The 16,243-nt window shown below is 42.2% G+C and overlaps 1 protein-coding gene across 1 annotated transcript in view; it reads left to right on the top strand.

The window, feature by feature from the left end:
• Positions 1–16,243, top strand: part of FRAS1 (Fraser extracellular matrix complex subunit 1) — a 394,684-nt gene that overhangs the window by 325,374 nt on the left and 53,067 nt on the right. The window contains exons 46-53 of the mRNA XM_081813142.1: positions 2,941–3,065; positions 3,349–3,489; positions 5,254–5,481; positions 7,479–7,592; positions 9,263–9,413; positions 10,595–10,754; positions 12,937–13,105; positions 15,320–15,566. Coding sequence (XP_081669268.1) covers positions 2,941–3,065; positions 3,349–3,489; positions 5,254–5,481; positions 7,479–7,592; positions 9,263–9,413; positions 10,595–10,754; positions 12,937–13,105; positions 15,320–15,566 — 1,335 coding nt within the window. The remainder of the gene's footprint in view (positions 1–2,940; positions 3,066–3,348; positions 3,490–5,253; positions 5,482–7,478; positions 7,593–9,262; positions 9,414–10,594; positions 10,755–12,936; positions 13,106–15,319; positions 15,567–16,243) is intronic.

Here is a 16,243-nt window from a genome sequence, read left to right as displayed (position 1 = left end):
GGGGGAGGGCAGGGGCGGCGGAGATGACACAATTCATTCCCTAACAGGAGGCTTTGAAGAAAAGCTGAGGGTCTCCCACAGCCTGAGCCTGAGGTGGGACTCAGGCAGCATGCATGCAGCCATCCACAGCCCTGCAGAAAGCAGGAAGGCCAAGGCAATCACCTAACATCCTGTTAGGAAGGCAGTTTCTTCAAAGATGCTTTATTTGTGCATGCTTCCCTGACCTGGACTGAACTTTCTCTAACGTGCTGGCCCTCCAGGAGAATTGGAAAAACTGACAGGGTTAATGTGGGTCTCTGTAATATGGCCAGAAACATAGTTGAGCCAGCAGGTTGGTAACGGAAAACACCTTCGATGGGATTAAACTCCTTCAAGATATTTCAAAGAGTAACTACCTGCTGTGACAGCCAGTAGGGACGATATGTTATTGGAAATACCATCCTGATGGTGAGTAGCTTAAGTCTTCCAATACCCAATTAGCAAAGGCTAGAATATTTTTTGAAGTGTACAGAGGTGGAAAATCTGTGCTCAGTAGGACCTCTTAGATAGCGATTATAGTGGATGAACTGAATTCATTCACCAAGCGTGTTTTGAGTACCTACTGTGTGCCAGGCACTATTTTAGGTGCACAGTAGTGAAAAAACAACAAAAATCCCTGTCCTCTTGAAGCTTCTGTTCTAGATGCACCTTGTTACCCTCTGGCACAAAGAACCACTTAGTTTGGCAGTTTCCTAAAAAGTTAAGCATGTACCTAATATATATTCCCACCATTCCACTCTTAGAGATTTACCCAAGAATAAAAACTTATGCCCATACCAAGACTGGTGCGTGAATGATCATAGCAGCTTTGTTTGCAATAGCACAAAACTAGAAATAACCTAAATGTCCATTAACAGGTGAATGGAGACACAAACTATGATATATCCATACGATGGAATACCACTCAACAATAAAAAAGAATAAACAAACAAACAAAAAGAATAAAAAAGAATGCATGCTGCAAGGTGGATAAATCTCAAAATAATTATGCTAAGTGAAAGAAACCATGCCTAAAATAGCATATACTCTATGATTTTAATTATGAAGAAAATTAGAAAAATTCAACTAATCTATAGTTACAGAAAATAATTGATTTGTTTCTTTGGGATAGGGTAGGGGACAAAAAGGGAAGAATGTAAGGATTATAGAGTGTTAAGAAACTTTGGGGGTGATGGATATGTTCACTGTTTTGATTAAGGTGATGGTTTCACGGATGTGCCAAAGCTCATGAAATTGTACACTTTAAATATGTGCAATTTACTTTACATCAGTTCCCTCTCAATAAGAAATATTAAGAAAAGATCAATTCCAAACCTTTCTTTGCAAGAAGGAAAAACCTGTCACCTTTCTTAATCACTCTCAGACTAAGGACTCATATAAAGGGAACAGTGAAGTAGGTGACCAGTTGATTGCGAGAATCCAGACAAGTATTTCCCCATGAGCTGTGAGGATGGATTCACAGAAGGGAAAGAGATTTAAATTTCTCAGTGCAGCCAGTCTGAAGTTATTAAATTTTTAAAGAATGGTATGGATTTCTGTCTAGAGCCACAAGACAAAGTGATAAGACAGGGGGCCACATTTTTTGCCTGTCAACAGCTGATGTAGCAAGCACAGAAATATCAAATGCCTCCTCATCAAAAAAAAAAAATAATAATAATGCCCCAATATTCAGGAGGCTGTTGTATCTAGGTAACAAATTTCAGATGATAAAGTTGCAAATGTAAACCATGTAGGTTGATTTTTGTAAAAAAAGATAAAGCCTTAAAGATAAAGATAAAAGATATTGATGTCCCGGTTAAATGTAAAACAGTCAAAGTAGAATCTGTTTTTTTACGAAAAAGCCAAACTGGTTTTGCTGGGATTAACAATGATAAATAATACATCCCAGGAAGCAGCAAATGAATTTCAGGACCAGACCAAAGGACTAGACTCAATGGATTAATACCCAGCATCCAGAATCAGAAAGAGGGAATTTGTGCCGAGGGACTAAAAGATGTGGTTTTGTTTCCGTCTTGGCTGGCAGCAGAGGATGAGTCACAGAAGCCCTAAGATAGAAGCAAGAATTCCGGGCTGTTTTGCTAAATGTTGTGGGACATTTAAAAACATAAGATGTTACTCATTTGTGGGATACATTGGCATTATCTAAAATCACTTTAGTATTGTGTTTTTTTACTTTTAAAACAAGTCTGCAAAAAATTTAATGTGTTTCCTCTATATCATGTTATTAAAGGATACTGGTTTTTTAGGTCATTTAAGAGTTAAGATAGAATGATTTCGCCAACCCCAAAGTCATGCGGTAAGTTTTGTTAACTGCCAGCCTGGCTAACGTGGTATATGAGAAGCTAGAAAATCATAGACCAGAAGGTTGAAAGGGACCTTGAAGAATATCCAGTAAAATCATGGATGCCAGGCTCACCAATCACAGAGAAAAGCGTATGTGTAGCCAAGCCCTATGACTCTAGTGTTCAAAAGCTAAACCATCACACAATATTAAAAATTAGGACAGGTTTTCAGAAAGGACTATGAGGCTATGGGGGAATATAAAACGTAAGAGAGAGGAGTTTGGAGACTAAGGCAATGGCTCTGCGTTTCGCAGATTTGACCTGCATACATAAACCCCCAGAGAAAGGAGAGGAACATTTATTGAGCACCTGCTGTTGGCTTGGCACATAGCAGAAGCTAGATAATTAAGTTAACATGTGCTCCCACAGAACATATGCTGTGGTAGGGGAAAAAAAATACACAAACGACTCTAACACAAGGTCTCAGAGAGAAGCACGTAAATGCTGTAAGAGATATACAAAGGACTCCGTCTGGTGAAAGTATGGCATTTCTCTAGCATTAGAAGTGTGGCTAGCATTTTGACATCCTTTTTCTGGTTCTCTCTTCCCCTTTTGCTAGGTGTCCAGATTAGTTCCTTTACTCAAGCTGACCTGACTTCACAAAATGTTCGGTATATCCACTCCAGTGAAACCGAGAAACATTCTGATGCCTTCAGCTTTGCGCTCTCCGATGGAGTCAGTGAGGTAGGCAAGGTACTCCATTCCCTCAGTGAATGGGCGCTGATTCAGCAGTCTTCTTTGAAGGGAGTATGAGAAGCAACTCCGCAAGCTTCACTTTCGCCTGCTCTCACCCAAGGATAGTGGTGGCTTCTGACAGCTCTGGGGGCTCTTGCCAAAGGGAAACCACTTTGGATTCCTGGTCAAGCGCTCAAGCCAGGAATGGGTGAAAGGAAAAGTAGAGAGCACCTACCTTCTACTTGGGTGGGTGCCGGGGACAGGTGTCCCACCTGCACTTTCTGCCATTTAGGTAACCCAGACTTTCCATATCACCATACGCCCTGTGGACGATTCACTGCCTGTTGTACAGAACCTGGGCATGCGGGTGCAGGAGGGTGTGAGGAAGACCATCACAGAGTTTGAGCTCAAGGCGGTGGATGCAGACACAGAGGTAAGAGCATTCCCCTGAGTTCTCTGGCTGACTGAGAGGCTGATCTGTCACATTGTGACTGTGTATCCCAAGGGTAGGGCAGAGTAGTGAGGTCAGTGCAAGCATCCTTGAAAGGTTAAAAATCAGAAGACCCTGTGGCCTTCTGGAAAAGAGAAACTAATATATTTGAGATCAAATTGTTTTTAAACCCTTTCTGAACTGCTAAGTACATACACTCTGTCCCCTGATTACATGGAACAATCCCTTAATATGCTGATTTTTTTTTTATCATGATTCATAGACAATTAGATGACATTTTAGCCAATTTTTTTTATTCTTCCTTATTAGAGTGAACAAGGGTTTGGGGCACCTATTCATTTTTCCTACCATTTACCTCCTTCATTCAGACTTCTCTGAATGACAGCGAAATACTACAATTTGAGCATCCTCAAGGAAGGAGGCTTTATTCAGTAAAACAGGGCATGCAGAGACTAAACTCTTATTCTCATGATGCTTTCAGATTAAAGTATCTAACATTCTGGCATGACTTAGCTCTCATAAAGAGTACCATAACTTTGTTCATTAGTTCTGTGGGTACCCGTCTCTGTACCAGCTTCTGCTCCAGATGCTAAAGACAGGGCTGGGAACAAAACAGAGTTCCGGCCTTGGGGGGTTTCCAGCCTTTGGTTAGGGGGATAGACAAGAAAGAACATATAACATCATGTCAGATATGATGAGTGCTATGAATTAAAAAATAAAGCAAGATAAAAGCCATAGAGATTGAAGGGTGTGTTATTTGAGACGGAGTGGTCAGGGAAGTCTTCTCTGAGGAGCTGATCTTTGAGCAGAGACATCATGAAGTGGAAGAGCAAGCAATGCAGTTATCTGAGTCATTCTTTGAGCCAAAGAACCAGGAGTGCAAAGGCCCTGTGGTCAAGTGCGCTTGGAAACTTCGAGTTACAACAAAGAAAGGAAGAGACTGGGACCCAATAAGCAAGCAGGAGTAAAGAATGCAGCCAGAGAGGAACCCTAGGACCAGGCCGCAGAGGGCCTTGTTGGCATATGTCAGGCCTTTGCATTTTATTCTAAGTTGGTGGGAAATCACTGGGAGGTCTTGAACAGTGTTTTCTATGTCTTTATTTTTCCTTCTGTGTGCCACCCTAGAAGCCGCAACTAGAAATGGGAAATTAGCTTCTGTTCTGATGTATATGGGATGCTCGATACGAGAATTTTGGAAAAGTGGGGGGAAAGGTTGGGAAGGAAGTGAGTAGTTTTAAAGGTCTAGCTCCTATCATCCTGGTAGAGGTTTAAAATTCAGGTTTTCCCCTATGATCCTTAAAAGACAAATTTAAATGTCTTAGTCTGACACCAGAAGGCACCAGAACATAAGTTCACTTGTAATCCCCAACATAGTTTCTCTCCTTTGTTTTATTTTTGATATCTATAAAGAAAATGCAATCCTTATTTTATAAACGTCTTTAGGTTTGGATACCCTTGACCGCCTGTTGGCCATCACTCACAAATCTGGTTTGGGGCGCCTGGGTGGCTCAGTTGGTTAAGCGTCCGACTCCGGGTTTCGGCTCAGGTCATGATCGCATGGGTTGTGGGATGGTCTGTGTCGGGCTCCACGTTCAGCAGGGAGTCTGCTTGAAGATTCCCTCCCTCTGCCCCGCACCCCCATCAAATAAATAAATAATCAATCAATCAGTCTTTTAAAACGAAACAAAACGACCTGATTTCTGTTTCAAACTTCCCTTCCCACCTTGCTTTTTCCCTCCTCGACAGGCCGAGTCTGTCACATTCACCGTTGTGCAGCCCCCACGCCACGGCACCATCGAGCGAGCCAGCCGCGGGCAGCATTTCCGGCGCACGTCCATCTTCACCATGGAAGACATCTACCAGAACCGGGTCAGCTACAGCCACGACGGCAGCAACTCCCTCAGAGACCGGTTCACCTTCACTGTGGCTGACGGGACAAATCCCTTCTTTATCGTCGAAGAAGGAGGAAAAGAGGTGAGGGGCACAGACAGCGGAGAGGGAGGCGCAGTGTGCCAGAGGTTGTCCAGAAGCAGAACAGGGCATTTTTCAGCCAAGAATAGCATTGTTTTTATTCTGTCACTAATTGGCCACAAATTAGTTAACTTCTCCAAGCCTGAGCTTTTCATCTGTAAGATGGGTACGGTAACAATCACCAGCTTCAGTTAGTCTAAGGATCAAAGGAGGTAATCCACATAAAGTGGGGAACATTGTTGGCAAATAGCACGCACAATAAAGGGTGATAGTGATTGTTCCTATGGCTGTCATTGTTTCTCTTTTCCTTTTGGCACACCGTTGACTCCTTTCATCTTGCGTTCATCTGATTCTAGTAGCTAATCTCATATGATTCTAGATTGTCTTTCTCTTTTGTGTGTCCCCTCAGCCAGCCAGAGTTTTTCAATGTCATGAAGAGAACAACCTGGTTAAGAGTATGGCTTTCGCATCTAAAAGACACTGATTTAAATTCTGGCTCTCTCACTTACTAGCTGAAATGTCTGTAAAATGGGGATGAGATCAGTCCTTAGGATGTGCATAAAGCACTTGGCCCAGTGCCTTACACAGGAAACATAGGGAGCATCCAATAAACTGTGGCTCTAATATCATCATCACTGTCATCGTTTTAGGACCAGCTGGTGAAACAGGTAAAGGGGTTTTTCTCTTGAGGTCCTGCAGTTGTCAAGCTTTCCTTCCTGAAGAGAATTGCCCTGTTCCAAGGTTCAGGTGTCTGGAAGAAACTTGAAGATGGCCTCTCCACTCCCCTCCCTGCCGCTTTTGCTCACTCCTTCATTCCTCAGCCAGGTTTCTGGCAGGATCCTAACCCTCCCCGGGGAATAACGGCAACCGTGGTGAAAGGTGGGCCCGAGGACCCGCCTGCATCTTGCGCATTCGAGTCTGACTGAGCAGAAGCAGCGTGACTGAGCAACTCGATCACACCCAGCTGTATTTCAGGATAACAGAAGGGTCAGCTCCTCATCCTGCAGAGTCCTTTCCTACTTTGATGATGACCAGGAATGATTTCTTTCCTGGAAGAAAGATCCCCCTGCATCCTTTAGAGACAGTCTGCGTGAAGGTCGTTCTCCGTTGGCCCAGGTGTCAGTGAGACGGCTCTTGGGATTTCCTGTCATTTTGGTGTCTGCTCTGCATCACCACCTGGCAGATCATTGTTTTTATTTTTTTCTCTTCTGAACTGTAGCTACTCCCCCACTTCATTTGACTTTCAGAAGAGAAAAGAGATTTCAGGATGAATCAGCAAGAGGGCTACCTCTCTGATAAATATAAAAGGTCATGGTAGGTCTCCAGAGGGACTGTATTATTTTTGAAATGGAAATTATTTAGGAAGGTCGCAAAAGATTGAAAAGCCAGCATCTTGCTGCCCTGCGTGCCGGCGTGCCTTATCCTCCCAGAAACAGAGATTCTGGGCCGGACTCACCACATATGTGGAGTGTGTATGTGTACATGTATCTGCATGAGAATGAAATTATAGACCAGTTTCTTTTCACTATTCCCACAAACGCTTTTATTCTTTCTTGATTTCCTCTGCCCTTCTCCCCCCTCCCCTCCAAAAAAAGAAAGAAAATATCCTCTCATGAAACTTATTATCACACGTGGCAGAATCCCCCCTGGAGACTTTGACATTGGCATGTGAATGATAAGTTTAGTCCACCTCTCCTGAGAATTTTAACAAGAGTTATTGAAGGGAAATTACTGTTTGCTGTTTCACTTCAGGGCAATACTGAACCCACCTAAGGAATGCATGGGTGTGTGAAAGTCAACTTTTCTTCTCATCTTGTCCCCACTTGATCGATCAGCATTCTTTGTGCCTCATGCCAAGGGTGATAAGCAATGGAAACTGGCACAGCTGCCCGTTCTGAGCTGCCAACAGATTTCTGGGGTTCCAGCTTTGTAGGCCGTAGGACCTGACATACTTCAGATGTCTGTGAATGATGACTTTTCTCTTTTGGCTTCCCCCACAGGTTATGACCGCGGCACCTCAGCATTTCCAGGTAGACATCCTCCCAGTAGATGATGGCACCCCTAGAATTGTTACCAACCTGGGGCTTCAGTGGCTGGAGTACATGGATGGCAAGGTAAGGCCTTTCCGTCTGCCACATTCACATGAACCAACATGGGCTGTGTCCTTATTTGTGACCACGTGGGGATAGAAGTCCAGTTGACTCACATTTATCCCTCCCTAAGGGAGCTGATTTTCCTGAGATTGGCAAGCTCCATGAGTTTGGTTAAGATTGTATATAGTTTAAGATGTTCTTACAAAATGACCCCCAAAATACAGAAGCTCAAACAAGATAGAAGTTTATTTTTTCTCTCGCATACGGGGTGGTAGTAAGTGGGCAGTCCAGGGCTCTACATGACCTTTCAGAGATGCAGATTCCTTCTGTCTTATTATTCTCACATCACTGGGTTGTTGCTGTTGAAGGTGTAGCCAACACTCCTCAACTATTCATCAATATTCCAGCCCATGGAAAGAAGAAAACCGAGAAGTAGAGGGCAAGGAACTTCATTTTAAGCAAGTAATACAGAAATGAAGCACATCACTTGTGCTCAGATTATTCTGGCAAGAAATTGGTTATATGGCTCCATCTGTTGCATTTGAGAGGCTGGGAATAGAGTCTCTAGCTGGCTCAGCTACAAGTTTGTTAACTAGAAGTAGGGGATGATGGGTTTCGGGAAATATCTGGAATATGCCATAGATGGGAAGGAAGTGAGTATTTTGTAGGTGAGTGTCCTCAGAGGACTTCTACTTTAGAAATTCCTTTCTCCTCCTAAATCCCAATTTGGTCCTTTTAAAATATGCCACGGTTCTTACCTGGTGACATACCACGCAGTAAATCCTCATCCTCACCCAGACACACGTGCTTCTTCAGTTGAGGAACTGATTTTTCTTTTGTGTGTGGTGTTCCCTCTAGGATGTGGATTTTCCCGTCTCCGTGGAGCTAATTAGTTGGCTGTATATGTAGTTGCTACGCTGTAGCTTTCTACAGAACTGGTTGGGATTTTTTAAATTAGTACAACTTCCTCGCATCCCTTATTTGATTTTTTCCCCCATATTCAGAACCATCCCATTTTCTTCTCGACACTCTCCAGTTGGTTTTCTACTTTCCACTTTTATCCTACTGCAGTGACTCTTATCAAAGTCAACAATGACCTTTATTTTGCCAAGTCCAAAGGTCGGTTACATGTCCCCCTTTTTTCTCTCAAACCTTTGCTTTTACTAAATATTTGTTGAATGAATGAATGAGTAACTTAAAATTTAGCCAGTGTATTTGGGCAATATTGGGCTATCATATATTTATCTTACTCAATTTCAAGAATTGTGATTGACTCTAACAAGGTAGATGCCTTTGGCCATCTTGCCTGTATTTTATCATTGTTTCAAAGTTCCAACCTTCCTTAAAAGCCAAACTCAAATCCCACCACCTCAAATCCCTCCTCCGATCCAGATGGAATTAATCTCTCCCACTCCCCAAAAGTGTACAGTACTCTTTTTTGTATCTCCCGTTATAGCTCTTTCCACAATTGCCCTGCTCACGAGCCTTTCTTTCCCAATAAAGTGTGAACACCTCAAGGACGGAGGCTGGGATGGTTGCGGTCCTTATAGCCTCTTCAATCCTGACAGAGTTTTCCATGCAGTAAATGCACTCAGTAAATCATTGTTGAACTGAATTAATTCTGAGTCAGAGGGTCTTGGTCTGGCTTTATTCCCACCTTAGGAATTAAATTTAATGGGTTTCTATTCCAGGCAACCAACTTGATCACCAAGAAGGAACTGCTGACCATGGACCCAGACACAGAGGACCAGCATCTTGTCTATGAGATTACAGCGGGCCCCAAGCACGGCCACATGGAGAACAAGCTACAGCCTGGCAGAGCTACCGTCACTTTCACTCAGGGTGCGGACTCGGGGAACTGAGAGATGGGAGAAATCCCTTCTAACTTCCCCTACCTCCCTGATCTTTCTCACAACCACTTCTAGCTACTTACCCTCAAGTCACTTATTTGCAAACAAATAGATCGTTTAGTGTCTAACCATCCAACTTCAGAATTTTACTTCCCCTGATTTCCTTTTCCTATTACTCTCAATTATGGCAAAAGAAAAAAAAAATTGTCTTTACCATGCTTGCTCAGCTCCCAGATTGCTTTAGGTTTTGGCAAGATTTAGTGGCAGGATCACATGATATTGATTGGTTTTCTTCTTTTTTTAATTGAAGCATAGTTGACACAAATGTTACATTTGTTTCAGATGTGCAACATGCTTGGTTTTCTTTCAAAACAAAAAACAAAAACAACAACCAGACTTTATGAAATATCCGTGATCCTGTATGGCTTAATTTTTTCTCTAAGGGTTATGGATTGTTTCTTAAGTCTTTAACAAAGAAATAAAAATCAACACGGATACGTTGTTCAACAGAAATATTTTCCTATTTTGAATCACATCAAGCAGACCATTTTGTATTTTGGTAGTATTATAAGCATGTCAGACTCTTCCAGACTTCTTTTGAGGATGGACCTTACCTTGAGCCGTCATTGCAAAAACTGCGCCTTACAACTCATGCACCGTATTTCCCTTGTCTCCCTGTTCTCGATCTTGTGTTCTCCCCTAGAAGAGAACCTTTAATCTGTGCCTTGTGTATGGGCTGTTTTAATTCAACCCCAGCTTTTTGTAGTAGCACATACCTTCCAAAGAAGCTTATTTAGAAGGAAGTAAGGCTGAGTGTGCGCATGTGTACACAAAGGATGGAGTCAAAGACTCTTTGTCAGCTCTCAAAGTTGCCTTTAATATTCCAGAGAGATTCATTAAAGTACTTTTTTGCTGAGACCCTGGGATTCTCATTTTACAACAGCATCAGGGTATTTCCTGGATGTAAAGACAGCTCTTTGTCACACAGAGTGGTAGGATTTTATTTTGAAATCTGGCAGACACATTTATTTTTAAGACTACTATCCTTTTTTGTTCTTGGGAAATTAAGTTCTGTCTACAACCCATTAAAGAATAAACTGGGTATGTTAGCGTGGAATCTACAAAGCTGTCTTTACATCCCTGGGTTAATTCACAATGTGTTTTTTCTCACAGAGGATGTGAACTTAGGGTTGATTCGTTACGTGTTGCACAAGGAGAAGATCCATGAGATGATGGATAGTTTTCAGTTTCTGGTGAAAGACAGTAAACCCAATGTGGTCAGCGACAATGTCTTCCATGTTCAGTGGTCCCTCATCAGCTTTAAATATACCAGGTACAAGGGTTATTGGCTTTCATTCTTGAGAAGTGAATCAGGCAAGCAGAGGAGATCAGGTTGAAGTACGTGGGGGCCAACTCTAGTCATCTGATGATGGTGGTGGTGGGGATAACAATAATAAAAATAATAATGTCACCAAATGTTTTTTAATACTATGTGTACCAGGCACTTGACATACATTATCTTGTTTAACACTTGCTATTGTGAGATGAGTGCTATTGTTGTCCCCACAAGAACAAAGCAATGAAGACAGAAAGAGGTTAACTAATTTACCCGAAGTCGCATAGCTAATAAGCAGTAAAACTAGGATTGGGGTGAAACCCAGTGATCTTAACCATTGTGCTTTACTGCATCTCCTACAAGTATTTTTACTTCCGCCCTCAAGTTTTAGAAGGTAATCCAATAGAACTGATAAGAAACAAAATACACATTCAGTACTGGCTGAAAATAATCACTGGCCCATAATAAAGCATCTTTGCCTTACCCTCTACATTCTCTCTGTTCTCAGTCTTATATTCTCCCCTAGTTCCTTTGGTGTTTATAGGATTATATTTCCTTTGGGACAAATTCATAGTTTAATATAGGTACTCTTTAAGGAGCTTTTGTAGTCTTTTGGGGGGTTGAGAGGCAAACAGGCACCAGCTTTGGTAAAGGCAGGCAAGCACAGTGTTGATTTTATAGGTCACATTATAACTAGGATTATAATTTTGTGGGGGAAATAATTCTTTAAGTCTACATTTCAGAGACTCACTATTCTAAGAAAGCAATTTCATGATAATTCAGACAAAAATTGGAATGGAGGTGGGGGATAACATACAAACTTGATTTCATGTGCCCCACAAGTGGGCTGTTCCACTCTTAGTCATACACACTTCGAGAATATATATATACACTGATTTTATATATATATATATATATATATATATATATATATATATATATATATATATTTGCTGTTATTTCCCTCTTATTTGTATCTCCTTAAAAAAAAATTAAATGGACTAAAACTGATCACTTTTTCTGGACAACCATCCAGCGTTTAATGGGCTGAATAGTACAGAGTGTCCCAAAGCTGGCAATGAAGACTAACCTGTCAGAAGCACTTTGCTGGCAACACTCACAGCAACAAGATATAAGCCCTGGCCCAATACTCATCCTCAGTGATGAAAAACAAGGCCCAGCTCAGGTCCCACTCACTCATGGCTTTTCTAAACCTAGATACTTATGAATTAATAGTGCATGGATAGTTTGCCTTCTACTTCGCCAAAACAATACAAATTCGTAGCAGCAAGCTAAGTTAACGCTGTGTCTTAGTCTGTTTGAGCTGTTCTAACAGAATACCATAGACAAGATGGCTTACAAACAATAGAAATTTATTCCTCACGGTCCTGGAGGCTGGGAAGTCCTAGATCAAGGAGCTGACAGATTCAGTGTCTAGTGAGGAGTCTTTTCCTGGTTCAGAGGCAGATGTCTTTTCCCTGTGTCCTCAGATGGTGGAAAGACAAGAGAGCTCTGTGGGACCTCTTGTAAAAGGGCACCAATCCCATTCGTGAGGGCTCCACCCTCATTACCTAGTCACCTCCGAAATATCAGGACATTCGGGGTAGGATTTCAACATATGAATTTGGGGGGACACATTCAGTCTATAGCTCCTTGTCACTCCCCAGTGTCCACAAAGCTCCGTTTGTCTAAACACCTTTGTTACATAGGCCCCATTCTTATTTTCTTATCTCTGCCACCACCCTGACTCCTTTGCACACTTCCTGGAGATCTGGTCCAGTCAGTTCCCACCTGAACTAAGTCATTAACTGCCTTCCAAGCAGCTTTCTTTCCTAAGAACCCACTGTTCTAGTTACTCTACCACACTAGGGAGAGATTGTTTGTCATTTCTCTGTGTTTTGAAAAACAAAGTGCATAGCTCCTACGCGCTGCCCATCTTCTTTCAGAGCGAGCCTTTCAACTCGCTCTGAAAATGGGCCCTCCTTGGTCCCTTGGTGCTGTGACTGTCCCAGGTGAACACAGTTCCTCAATTCATAACCTAGCTTCTTAAAGAAGCCGAACTTCCTATTCTCCGAGCTGCCTGGCACTGTAATCAACCAGAAGAGACAGGCATTCAACGAGTGGATTCTTCACAGCCCCAGCTCAGAATTTCAGAGACGGCCTTTTTGTGTGCTTCTAGCTACAACGTCAGTGAGAAAGCGGGTTCTGTCAGCGTCACAGTGCAGAGGAGTGGGAACCTGAACCAGTATGCCATCGTCCTGTGTCGCACCGAGCAAGGCACGGCCAGCTCCAGCTCCAGGGTCAGCTCCCAACCCGGACAGCAGGACTACGTGGAGTATGCTGGCCAGGTAGGTGGGGGGGGGGGGGGCTCTGATTGTTGATTGCCAGCAGGCACCAGCCACAGCTGCCCTGAGGTGGTTGGCAAGTGGGGCACCTGCCCCCTAATCTTTATCCCACCTCCCTTTCCATTGGCGCCCTTCCTCAGGTGATTTTCCAGCATTCCCTTTCCCCAGGGCTTAGTTCTTCTCAGTCCATCTACTCTTTGTGGAAGTTTTTAACTGCAAAAGTTTAAGTTGTCTGGTTTCTCAGTCTTTACATTTTGCTTCATGACCAAAAAAGGTCTTCAAGGGATCATGTTCTACACGGCGCCCTTAGGACCCAAGCCCTTTCTCTCCCCTCACCTTCTCTAGCTGAAGGAAGGGAAGAGAGAGTGTGGGGGATGGTCGGGAAGCTCTTGGAATAGGCTGGGTGAGAGATGATGGTAGCGTGAGTTTCGGTTATGAAGCGAAGGTGGAGACAAGTGGGTGGATTGAACAGATGAGTAAGAATTGATACGATTTCACAGCAGACTAGATAGTGTGGGCAGAAGCGGGAGATGAATGGTGATGCCCCTTGCCGGGAGGGGACACCATCAGAGGAGCAGGTTTGGAGCGGGGGGTGGTCTTGACTGTGCTTCGGAAGGCTAAGTATGAGGTACCTGAGACGTGAGAGGACAGCTGTGTTGGTCAGCAGGGAATGCAGAGAGCAGCTGGGGCGGGGATACTTACACAGGTCTCTACCACAGCGGTGGTAGCCAGCACCTGGGTAGGGAAGAAGCAGACAGAGAGGAGAGAGTAAACACAGAAGAAAGGAAGAGGACTTAAACAGTAAACTCCCTTATGGCAGGATACCCCATATTTGTCCTCTTTTATGAATAGCACAATACCTGGCACTGACTACGTATTTCTTCAGTGTTTTTGCAAAGTAATTTCACTATTCTTATGACAGCATAAATCTCTGTAAAGAAGAGTGGGCTCTCTCTTTGAGGCATTTCAGCTGGACTGAGGTCAAATTTAAATGAGGAATTAAAAAAGAGCAGATAAGCCAAGGAGTCTTTTAGCAAAATAATAAGAAAGAGCATGTACTTGGGTTTGTCAAGGAAAAGCAAAAGGCAGTGGGTTCTAGAACTAAATAGACATCTAGGGGTGTTTCATTAAGTTGGGAGTGTTTTGAAATGTGGAACTTAGTAAAATTTAATTTGATTAGTTGATTAGATATGGAATAGTAATTTTCTGCTGATGAAAATTAGGAATTTTTCAGATTTGTGTGTCCCTAGAGGTTTATGACTATTTTACACATTTTAGCTATCTCAGTTTACACAAAGTGTAGTCCAGGCCTATTTCCTACCCTTTTAGTTTTGGATAGATCCATAACCCTGGTTCCTTTTCAAGGTTTTATCTTGATCTTTTTTTTAAGATGCGGTAAAACCAGAATAAATCCCTGTAATGTTCACAACTGTGTGGATATAAAATAATTTCTGTTTTGTACCAGGCTAAATTCATTTACATTATTGATCTAGCCCATCTTAATGGCAAAGGATTTAGTTAAATATAAAGTTAAAATTCAGTTTGGCTTGTTCATAATATAACTTTCTGTGGCTTCAAACTCCATTATTCAGTACACTGAGATTCTATGTCAATTTTGATTGTGTAAGCAATACGGAAATGGTAATAAGGATAACATCTCGCATTTGTTCAGTGCTTTAAAATATACTTTGCGCTTTCATTACACATTGTGTCTTATAGTCCTCCCAGTAAATATGCAAAATAAGTACGTGAAATTGTTATTTAGCTGATGAAGAATCTGACATTTGTAAAGATTCATAGACTAACCCAGCTTAAGGCCAGAATTTCACCCTCCAAGTTCAAAGATCTTTCCAGGTAAACTTGCCACAAATAGAAGGGGACCTGAGTAATCAAATGACTCTTGCTATCCCAAATGAATTAGTAAAACAAGATATAAATAGTTACCAACATGTTTTTCTATAGTCACCAAAGAGTAAGAGATGTTTTTGCCCTCCATGTCCCTATGTGGTAAATCCACTCCAATGTGTAGATGAAGAATAGGAACAGGTAGCCATGTGTTCCAGGTGATACAGCAGGAAGTTGGGTTGGAAGAACCAGCTATTTCATTCAGTGCTCTGCCCACTAGACTTGGGTCCTCTTTTTTCCCATGATGCTCTGGGGGAGCGAGCAGGGGAATCTCAGACACAGCAGAACTCCTTGTTGTTTGCTTTGTGACAGGTGCAGTTTGATGAGCGAGAGGACACCAAGTCCTGCACCATTGTCATCAATGATGATGATGTGTTTGAGAACATTGAGAGTTTCACCGTGGAGCTCAGCATGCCAGCATATGCCTTATTAGGGGAGTTCACCCAGGCGAAGGTCATTATCAATGACACTGAGGACGAGCCCACATTAGAGTTTGATAAGAAGACCTACCGGGTCAACGAGAGCGCTGGTTTTCTATTTGCACCTATCGAAAGAAAAGGTCTGTTGGTGCCAATGGTGACAAGGAGCTATAACAATAGCTAGCATTTTTCGAGTCCATTCTATGTGCCAAGTGCTCATGTACCATACTAACTTCTGTGTGTTAAGTGCTTTACATGTATTAGCTTATTTAAATTCCCAGAACAACCCTAATAATGATCCTACCTGTAGTGAGTACTATCAGAAGGCTTCTCTTCTTAGTTCAAGTTGTTAGCACTCCCATTTATTCTTTAATGGGACTAGAAGACTGGTTATATTTTGGCCTTGCAAATTATTCATGAATTTAGGATTCTTAATCAATCACCCAATCTATAAAATATTTAGTAGCCTTGGTCAAGGAGGGAAGTTTGTAAGAACTGGCTTCTCATCTTAGTTTTAGAAGACAGAAATATATTTAAAGATTTTCCTACATGAGTGTCACGTATAGAGCTCAGATGAGAAATAAACCATGTGTGAGAAATAAAGGGCAATGCTTGAGGGATTGAAAACAAAACAAAGATCATATGCATTTGTGATTGTGCAATATTGAAACTTTAAAACCCACGGAAATTAAATTTTCATTCAAAGTCCAAACATGACTGTAAGTGATGATGTCAGGTTTTTTATTGAATCTGCTGACTGGGCATTAGTGTAACAAACACTGTAGATAGTGCAAACCCTTGGTGATGCCACTTAGAA

Source organism: Leptonychotes weddellii, chromosome 2 (genome assembly GCF_054177405.1).
Source record: "Leptonychotes weddellii isolate Sample4059 chromosome 2, ASM5417740v2, whole genome shotgun sequence".
Classification (NCBI taxonomy): Eukaryota; Metazoa; Chordata; class Mammalia; order Carnivora; family Phocidae; genus Leptonychotes; species Leptonychotes weddellii.
Note: the sequence above shows the minus strand (reverse complement) of the source record. Positions and strands in the feature narration are given on the sequence as shown.